Source organism: Cinclus cinclus, chromosome 2 (genome assembly GCF_963662255.1).
Source record: "Cinclus cinclus chromosome 2, bCinCin1.1, whole genome shotgun sequence".
Classification (NCBI taxonomy): Eukaryota; Metazoa; Chordata; class Aves; order Passeriformes; family Cinclidae; genus Cinclus; species Cinclus cinclus.
In genome coordinates this window covers 59211106-59221204 of record NC_085047.1, presented here as the reverse complement: position 1 = coordinate 59221204, position 10099 = coordinate 59211106, and the positions used below count along the sequence as shown (strand labels likewise).

General features: G+C 52.7%; 1 protein-coding gene across 1 annotated transcript; it reads left to right on the top strand.

The window, feature by feature from the left end:
• Positions 1 to 4245: 4245 nt before the first annotated feature.
• On the top strand, positions 4246 to 8442 carry PCDH8 (protocadherin 8). The gene is made up of 3 exons (XM_062514930.1): positions 4246 to 7268; positions 7398 to 7605; positions 8069 to 8442. The coding sequence occupies exons 1-3, from the start codon at positions 4857 to 4859 to the stop codon at positions 8440 to 8442; spliced, it is 2994 nt and encodes a 997-aa protein (XP_062370914.1). The 5' UTR covers positions 4246 to 4856.
• The last annotated feature ends 1657 nt before the right edge of the window (positions 8443 to 10099 follow it).

Below are 10099 nucleotides of genomic sequence, written 5' to 3'. Positions count from 1 at the left end.
AAAACATAGAGGGTAAAGAGAACTGTAAAAGGGGCAGGTGGAAGAGCAGAAAAAGAAAGGGATACCAGGGAGTAAGGTTATGTGGGAATGTAAGCTGGGTTACAAGTCAAAACCTCATATTCAAATACCTTGCAGGCAAGACAGACCAGGAAACACCTCCAAAAATCCTGCAGTAGACCCTGCCTGAGGATGATATGGGGAGACCTTTAGGAATGCACTGCCCCAAGGATACCTCCAGGCAGCTCGCATGAGGCCCACACTGTGTGAGGAATGCAGAAAACTGGTCTTTTGTTTCATGCCTCTTTGTTTTAACCTCTTGAATCAAAGACCCCAGCTGCTACTCCGGGAGAGGCTAGAAATTAATCCAATTAAAAAATAAATTCCCTGTGGAATCAAAACTACTTGCTGGGTGGGGGGTACGGGCATGCAATTTCTTTCTTCTGCAAAACAAACTCCTTCTTCTAACCCACATTTCACAGAGGGGAGATGCAGGCAGGGAAGCATTTGAAGCAAATAAACAAATGATCAGAATGATTTATAACCCTGGTACCAACTTACAGCTTATGGGAAGATTTGCAGCCATGCCTTCTATAGCCCGCATGGCTGGAAAGAGAAGCACAATGGTGCATGCTACCCTCCTACACAAACAGTCAGAGAGCAACAAAACCCTTCCTCGCTTCGTTCCACTCTTTTGTTTTCCAGGGGTTTTGGTCACCCCAGGCTGGCAGAGCTTGACAGGTTAACCCACACTTCCTTAGTTTCAGCAGAAATGATTAAACAGGGGGGATTGTTTAGGCCCTGAAGCAGAGGGAATTCCTTTGTTTTTGTAGATCACTCCAAGGCAGCCAAGCCAGGGATGCCCAAGAAGAAAGAAGCAGAGCCTGAGCATGGAGATCAGTTTCCAGGGAGAGAGGCCCATGTCACCACACCACAGGCTAAGAGACAAGGGGTGGGGGGGATGTGTTGCACCTCAACTTCATGTCTGGAGAGAGGGTCAAGCAGATCCTCTGGTATGTGGGTGAGCAGGACCAGTTGGAGACCATGCTCAGGTAGCCTGGGCTCTCCTGAGGGGCAGTCATACCACCCTAGGGCTTGTGCTACAGTGAGATCCCACCCCACCACCCCCAGGACATACAGCCTGTGTTGAGAGAGACAGAGAGGGGCACTTTCAAGAGCCAAGGCTTGATGCCCTTATGATCTCCTGGGAACAGGGAAGCACATTGTCCCATGCTTACATGAAGCTGCACGCTCTCCCTCAAGACACATGTGGTCCTGAGATAGATGGGAGTTCAATGGGAGCCTTACCTTCTCTCACACCTCTAAAATATAAGACTTTCTAGCTTATGTCCATGAACAGAAATCCCTGGGCAAGATCCCAGGCACCTGTTGACAGGAGGGAAATCTTACCCTGTTGCACTGAGAACACTTGACGCCTTGAGACATATGTGAACCTACTGTGCTGTGATGGGAAAAAGCAGTAATAAAGTGTCATTGCTCAGCTGGAGGAGTGAAGAACAGAATGAGATCCTGGGGTTTTGCCACCCCTTGTAAGGCAATATCTACCTGGGGAGAGGGAAAAGCACCCACAAACTTTATTTCCAAGGGCTGAATAGGGGGGAAAAGGAGGAAGTTTAAAGCTGAAAAAGAGAGACCTGGAGTGATTTACTGGTGATCACTTACTTGACTGTTATTGGCAGCAGGCTGGTTCTCTAGGAGTGTTCCCCCTCCTTGGGAGCAACAGATTACCCAAAAACCCAGGTTCACAGAGGTGCATGGGGAAGCCTTGCTTTTTCCTTTGCCTGGCACCCATCTCTCAGAGCAGCTTTGATTTCTGTGTCTAAAGAAGTACAGAAAGGAGCTTGGCAGCAGAGATCAGACCTCTGGACACTGCAAAACACCTCCTTCTTTGCACGCTCTGAGTCTCTGCAACAACACTAAGTGCAAGAGAGCTGGTAAATTATTAAAACAACCTTGCAACAGCTCCAGAGAAACCACCAGTGCCTCAGATTCAAAGGAAAGGCTGTGGTGTGAGAATCCCCATTAGTAACAATACGCACAGTTTGCAAGAACATATGTCCCCACATGGAGCAATCAACCAATCTGGGCTGTTTAACCACAATATTTCAAAGAAGTGCTTTTAATGCAGTTCATCCGTCAGTTTATTTTGAGCTGTAAAACAGGATTCTTCACTAGCCTTTCAGAGCATTTCCGTGGTGGACTCTATTAGGGAAAAGGCAGAGGCTGATACATTGGGGTTTTTTTTTTAAATCAAAGTCATGACAGTAGAAAAAGAACAACCCAAGCAGGCAGAAAGACCCCACTGTGTCCCTCTTGAAAATGGGTTTGGATCCTGCATGTGAGAGCGGGACCTGGTGGATGGGAAAGGGGAAGGATTTCCAAGCCTCCCCTTCTGATTCAGATACTTGAACACACATGGAAAATACAGCCCTTTTCACCCTTTTCTCCTGCAAAGTGCATGAGAGGTGAACACAGGTCCTGATTTATCTATTGATTGGCTTTTTTGTAAAGAATAAGAGCTCCTTGTGGAATAGCCATGCCTTTGCGGGGAGGGGGAGGTGAGGGGAAAGGTCTGGTCTCCTTCCCTGCTCGATCTAATCCTAATTAAAAATAAATTACATGCTGTATGGAACTTGAAATGGCAAAGATAATCCTGTTACACACGAGGGGCCTCCCCGCTGCCCAGTGCCCGCTGCCGACCAGCGGCCCCGTTCCCAGGCAGCCCAGTCCCAGTCTCTACACCTCGGACCTCTGCCCGATGCGGACCCCGGCCCGGCTCTGGGCGGCCCGGCCCGAACGCTCCCCGCCCCGCCTGCGGGGCTCCCGCGGCAGGAGAAAGGAGCTCCGGGGAGGTTTGTTCGTATGGAAACCGCGCGTTCAGGGAGCTTTTGTTAGCGGCGGAGCGTGCCCCCCTCCCAGCGCCCCCGCAGCCAGGGCCGAGGTGCGATTTAAATCCCATTTCCATAAGCCGGCGCTGCGGGCAGCCCGCCGCCCCCCGCTCGCGTGCCGCCCCGCGCACCCCCGCACGCAGCCCGGGATGGAGCCCCGGGATGGAGCCCCGGGATGGAGCCCCGGGATGCTACAGCGCTCCGTGTGCCCAGCCGAGCGCTTTTATTCCACGTCTCCAAAGGAAACCGGCGCGGGGTTGGACTGCACTGCATTCTGTTTGCCACCCTCTTCCTTTAAAATGCATCTTTTGGGTTCCCTGAGACGGAGAGGAGAGGAGAGGAGAGGAGAGGAGAGGAGAGGAGAGGAGAGGAGAGGAGAGGAGAGGAGAGGAGAGGAGAGGAGAGGAGAGGAGAGGAGAGGAGAGGAGAGGAGAGGAGAGGAGAGGAGAGGAGAGGAGAGGAGAAAAAGGAAAAAGGAAACAGGCATGAGGTTTCGCGGAGAAGCAGTAGCTCCTCAGGACCCCCATCTTGTCCCCGTCAGGTCTTCTCCCCGCCGGCCAAGGCCGGCAGCCGCCCACCCCACGACTGCTGAGACACTGCGGGGCTGGGAGGCTGCAGAGGGCTCCGCGCAGGGCCTCGGTGCCTTGCCGGGCAGATGGTTTCGTTCCCCCCGGTTCGTGCCAGGTTTCAGCCTCATGCTGTTATTTTGTTCTTCTGGAACGAGACTGGTGTTGCTTCCCAGAGAGGCCCTATTAGGACAAAAAGAAAATCCTGTGAATAGGCGTAACAGGGCACCAGGAGGGATAGGTCTTAAATGTATTTTAATATGAGCAGGGCATTGTGTGTAATTCAGCGCTCATCATCGTTTAGTCAAAGAGTTATGGCAGTGATTGGGAATGAATAGAGGGACATAATGGATACATGTGGCGTTTGCTCATTATATTCAACTTAGTCCAAGTCCTCTGTGGAAACTGTTCAACTTTCTCTCCCTTTAGCCTGTCATAGTGAAATAATACAGACATTGGTTCCTCGAATGGGATAGCCTGCCATGCTATTATATTTCTACAGCTAACGAGGGCTTCATAAGCCTTTGATACAGCCTGATCTTTGAAACCTTTCCAAATCTCCTCAAGCTTATGCTAAATCCTATTTGGAACTTTTTCTTCCCTTTTTTTTCCTCCTCGCCTGCTAGTGCCCCAGGCTTAAGAAACCCGGGCGGTGACATGCATACTAAAGCATGCGAGGACACCTCCTGAAAGGCGACTTACGGTGCTGATCACAGGCTCTCACGCGAGTGACACACCACTCCGGGCGCAGCTGAATGCCGCCCCCCCCGCACCCCGCTAATGCGCGCCCGCCCCGCGCCCCCGCCCGCGCGGCACACCGCGACACAGCGCGACATGCCGCGGCACGGCGCGACATCCTTCGGCACGGCATGCCGCGGCATCCCGCGACACGGCACCCGTCCCGACTTGTTGGCAGGATTAACAAACCCCACCGCGCACCGCGCTCCGCGTTCCCCGCGCCAGCTCCGCTGCCGCGCCTCCGGAGAGAGGGAAGAGACGAGAGGGGGAGGAAGAAATAAATAAATGGGAGGAAAGAAAGAGCGACAGTGCGGGGGAGGATTAAAAATAATTTTTTTTAAAAAAAAAAAAAGGAGAAAAAGAGAAAAAATAAAAGAAAGCCCCCAGACCCCGCAGAGTTAAAGAAAACAAAGCCGAGCGCCCCGCGACCCCGCTCCCGGCCCGGCCCGGGGAGCGCCGAGGGCCGCCCGCGCCGCCTCCCATTGGCTCCGCCGCCCGCTCATTTGCATAGCGCCGTCTATGAAAGGCGGCGCGGTGGCGCGGGGGGCGCAGACGGTGGCGCGGGTATCGCGGCACGTCCGCTCGGCCCCGCGCCCATCCCGCCCGCACTGCACCGCGCCGTCGGGCTGAGCCCCGCGCCGCTGCCATGAGCCCCCTGCGGCTGCTGGCCGCCGCCTGCCTGCTGGTCCTGTCCCGCTGCAAGACGGTGAGGTATCGCACCGACGAGGAGGGCGCGCCGGGCACGGTGATCGGTACTCTGGCCGACGAGATGCCGGTGAAGGCGCCGGGGGAGATGAGCTTTCGCCTGATGCGGCAGTTCAGCAACAGTTCGCTGGTGCGGGTGCGGGAGGAGGACGGGCAGCTGAGCATCGGTGAGGCGGGGCTGGACCGGGAGAGGCTGTGCGGCCAAGCCCCCCAGTGTGTCCTGGCCTTCGACGTGGTGAGCTGCTGGCGGGAGCGCTACCGCCTGGTGCACGTGGAGCTGGAGGTGCGTGACATCAATGACAACGCACCGCGCTTCCCCCATGCCCAGATGGCGCTGGAGGTGTCCGAGAGTGCTGCGCCCGGCACTCGACTCCCGCTGGAGGTGGCTGTGGATGAGGACGTGGGCTCCAATTCCATCCAGAGCTTCCAGGTGTCCCTCAACAGCCACTTCGGTGTGGAGGCACAGACAAGGGCAGATGGGGCACGCTGTGCTGACCTGGTGCTGCTCCAGGAGCTGGACCGTGAGCGCCAGCCCTCCTACACCCTGGAGCTGGTGGCCAAGGATGGTGGCAGCCCAGCACGCTCGGGCACAGCCACCGTGCACGTCCGTGTCCTCGACGCCAATGACAACAGTCCAACCTTTGCCCAGAGCTCAGTCACGGTCGAGTTGCCTGAGGATGCACCGCCTGGCTCCCTGCTGCTCGATCTGGATGCTGCTGACCCTGATGAGGGCCCCAATGGTGAGGTGGTGTATGCCTTCAGCAGCCAGGTGCCCCCCGAGGCACGGCGGCTCTTCCGCCTCGACCCGCGCTCGGGCCACCTCACATTGGAGGCTGCCGTGGACTACGAGCGCACCCGCACCTACGAGCTGGATGTGCGTGCCCAGGACCGCGGTGCCAGCCCCCGTGCTGCCACCTGCACCGTTGTTGTGCGCCTCACCGACGTAAACGACAACGCTCCACGCATCAGCATCAGTGCCCTCCGTGGCGCTGCCAGTGCTGCTGGCGTGGCCTACGTCAGCGAGGCAGCAGCCACTGAGAGCTTCGTGGCCCTCGTCAGTGCCACAGACCGCGACTCGGGCGCCAACGGGCAGGTGCGCTGCAGCCTGCGTGGCCACGACCACTTCGCCCTGCAGCGAGCCTACGAGGACAGCTACATGATTGTCACCACAGCAGCACTGGACCGCGAGCGCATCCCTGAGTACAACCTCACCGTGGTGGCTGAGGACCTGGGCTCACCACCCTTCAAGACCGTCCGCCAGTACACAGTGCGCGTGAGTGATGAGAATGACAACGCGCCGCTCTTCGCCAAGCCCCTCTACGAGGTGGCTCTACCAGAGAACAACCCCCCGGGTGCCTATATCACCACAGTGGTGGCTCGTGACCCTGATCTTGGCCACAATGGTAAGGTCACCTACCGGCTCCTGGAAACACAGGTCATGGGGGCCCCCATCTCCACATACGTCTCGGTGGACCCTGCTACCGGGGCCATCTATGCCCTCAGGACATTCAACTATGAGATCCTCAAGCAGTTGGACCTGAGGATCCAGGCCACTGATGGTGGCTCCCCGCAGCTCTCCAGCAGCACCCTTGTCAAAGTGAGAATGGTGGACCAGAATGACAACCCTCCCATCATCATCCACCCGGTGCTCACCAATGGGACTGTGGAAATCGGTGTGTCCAGCAAGACCTCTCGTGATTCCCTGGTGGCCCAAATCAAAGCTCGAGATGCTGATGATGGCGCCAATGCCGAGCTCACCTTTGCCTTCCTGGAAGAGTCCCAGCAGGACCTTTTCACCATCAACCCAAGTACTGGGGACATTGTGCTGAGGGGTGACCTCTCTGAAGAGCTGGGACAGCTGTTCAAGGTCATCCTCACTGTGACAGACAATGGCAGACCTCCCCTGGCCACAACTGCCACAGTCAACTTCCTGGTGACCGCCACTGCTCCGTCCAGTTTCCAAGACATAGCCAAGCCCAGCTCCTGGGAAGGAAAGGCTTTGCAGTGGGACATCCCTCTGATCGTAATCATTGTCCTGGCAGGCAGCTGCACCCTCCTCCTGGTGGCTATAATCACCATTGCCACTACCTGCAACAGACGCAAGAAGGCGAACAACATCAAAAACAACACTGCCTTGAAGGACCAAATAGACATCTCCCACCTGGAGAAGGGCCATCAGGAGGAGGGCAGCCAGAGGGGGAACATGTTTGAGGTACGAACCTTTCCCAGCAAAACCCCTTTCACCAGCCCCGACCTCTCTCCAGCTGCTGAAGAGATCTCCACCACTGAGAGTGGCAGCGACAGCACTTGCCTCTACGAGGGTCAGAAGAGGCTCAGGGGACAGAGTGGGGAGGTAAGGTCCCACCACAGGGAAGTGGGGCATGGCTTGGATGATATGAATTGCAGAGGTGCAGTTTATGTTGGTTTGCATTTCACCGCTCCCCTCTCTAATGTCTGCTTTGATTTCCCTCCCCTCCTGCAGGGTTTTGCTGCCACTCCGAGCTACAATAAGGAGCCTGCTCCCCCCGTGGCCATTTGGAAGGGACACTCGTTCAACACCATCTCCGGCCGGGAGGCAGAGAAGTTCAGTGGCAAAGACAGCGGCAAAGGCGACAGTGATTTTAACGACAGCGACTCAGATATCAGCGGAGATGCCCTGAAGAAAGATCTCATCACACACATGCAGAACGGTAAGGGCTCTGCCCCTGCTCCCCACTGGACCTCAGACAGAAAGTTGGGTGGGGGGGAGGTGGATGAAGGGACCCATCCTTGGGGTACAGTGATCAGGCGGGGCAGCTGGAAGGGGAAGCCAGACACTGCATGCCTCAAACTGCCCATCTCCTTGTAGCAGGCTGTTAGATGTTGGTTCCTCTCTGCACTGAGAGCCCAGCACAAATTAGCATATGCTGGAAGTGCTGTAGGATTGGATTTTCTTCCCGATAAAGGTCCCCTTAAAGTTAGAATTGCAAGTAGTGTCCCTAACAAAACATTACCTAACCAAGCATGGGTTTTTGTTGTGCTGTAAAGCATCGCCTTCCCACTCCTACTGTCAGTGCAGTGAATCATCCTGTGACTGATAACTCTGAGGATTGTGAACGATGTGGATTTATTCCTGCAGTAACGACAGGTTTCTCTTCCCCTATCTCTCTGTAGGTCTGTGGGCATGCACAGCTGAATGCAAGATTCTGGGGCACTCTGACCGCTGCTGGAGCCCCTCCTGTAGCCGAGCCAACCCTCACCCCTCTCCACATCCTTCAGCACCCCTCACCACCTTCTGCAAGAGCACGTCCTTGCCCAGGGATCCCCTTCGCAGGGACAACTTTTATCAAGCCCAGCTGCCCAAAACAGTCGGGCTTCAGAGCGTCTATGAGAAGGTGCTGCACAGGGACTTTGACCGGACAATCACACTCTTCTCCCCACCACGCCCTGCACGGCTCCCCGACCTTCAGGAGATTGGGGTGCCCCTCTTCCCAGCCCCCTCGACTAGATATCTGGGCCCCCAGACTGAGACGACTGAGAAGGTGTAGCCCAGCGTGCTCCCCCTCAAGTGCACCCCTCCCTGCGCACACAACTAGGTCACTCCCGAGAGCCTTTAAGTTATTGACCAGATCCAGTGTCGTATATGTAAATATGCAAGATGTGCCTTAAAAATGAAGTTGTTTGGGAAAGATTTCCAATCAGATCAGTACTGTTTGATATTTGCAAACAAAAAAAATATTGTTTGTAATTAATGTAATTTTTATGAAATGTGCAGTATTTAAATTTCTTTTCATGTTTTCTACATTGGGGTTTTTTCTTTCGCTTTTATTTTACCCATGGCCTGCCATTTTTTGTAGTGTTTTTAACCTGTACATTGTGTAATGTAATGTTTGTACATAATGAAAATTTGTTATATTTTTATATAATAAATACTTAAAAATGGGAACTCTTGCCAAAGGAGCTGTCTGAAAGACACAGTAATAACAATAATAATATCCTGAATATGTATAATCTTGTAAGGGAAATTCCTCTTTCACGGTGTAATAATAACCTAAGCAACCCAGTGTACTGAGAAGTTTGCCTTGCCAAATGTGACTTGTATTTCTTGAGTCTGTGGTCAACCTAAGTGTTATTTAATTGCCTTTGGTTCCTGTAATCTGTATCACTGATAAACACTAATAAAGGTTTTGTGATGTTCAGAGGTTTCTGTTCATGGATTTCATGCTTCAGAGTATAGAGGTCTTCACAAGTCAACAGAAGTATTTTGTGCTGGGAGATACAGTGGGAAGGAGCTAGTTTTAGTCTTTCCCATTGTTGGTCTCTCCTACCTCTGGAGGTTTAGCTCTAAAGCTTTTAATGCTGGGTGAGAGGGAGGCTTGGGTGACAGAGCCAGCCTTTGCTTGTCACTGCCTGTTCTGAGCTTTTCCAGCTCCATCCTTCACGGGCAGGAAGTGGTGTAAATTTAGTGAAACAAGTGAAGCTCCATTCATCAGAGGAAATTGTGCCGATGTCTTAACATCAGCAGCCACCCGAGCACTTTGCTTTCCGTTCTGGCTGAGACATTGAGTCAGACTCTATGGGTGTGTGCTCGAATGTTCACCCCTTGTTAAAGCAGCTTTACTAAAGGACAGTAGGTTGTGTTTGTGTACATGTATTTATGCTTCAAGGGAAAGGTGCATAAAACAGGAAATAAAAATGTTGATTATATTGACATTTGCTATGATACATATTTCTCGCCTCCCTGAAATGACTGTCCTGGGGAAAAAAAATCATACAGAGCTTTGAAATTCCTTCCTATGGGGGTTTCAAGCTAGAAGCAGATCTCAAATCCTTCTGCTTAAATCAGGTATAGAATAGCATTTAATGAAACAAACTGAAGCATGAATGTTTCTTCCTGTGTTCAAAACTATGCTTACACCAGTAGTAATGCTTCAACTAAAGTTTTAATATTTGATTGAAGTTTTCCAAAAGGGAGAACTACTCCTTATGTGGACTATACAATTTCACATTTTGTACAAATCAGTAATCTAAAAATCTGTACACGGCAAAGCTTCGGGGTTTTATCATGAATTCTTTAACTATTTATCTAATTAGTATGGTGTGTGTGTATATATATATATATATATATATATATATATATCTAGAATATGACTCACCAAGGAAATATAAAACCTTCTTAGATATAAAAGAAGCTCTATTTGTCTT

Excerpts from the sequence above, each read along its gene's own strand:
- PCDH8 (XM_062514930.1), top strand. The coding sequence starts at position 4,857 with ATGAGCCCCCTGCGGCTGCTGGCCGCCGCCTGCCTGCTGGTCCTGTCC. Across the intron at positions 7,269-7,397 it reads TCAGGGGACAGAGTGGGGAG|GGTTTTGCTGCCACTCCGAG; the intron begins GTAAGGTCCCAC and ends CCCCTCCTGCAG. Across the intron at positions 7,606-8,068 it reads CATCACACACATGCAGAACG|GTCTGTGGGCATGCACAGCT; the intron begins GTAAGGGCTCTG and ends ATCTCTCTGTAG.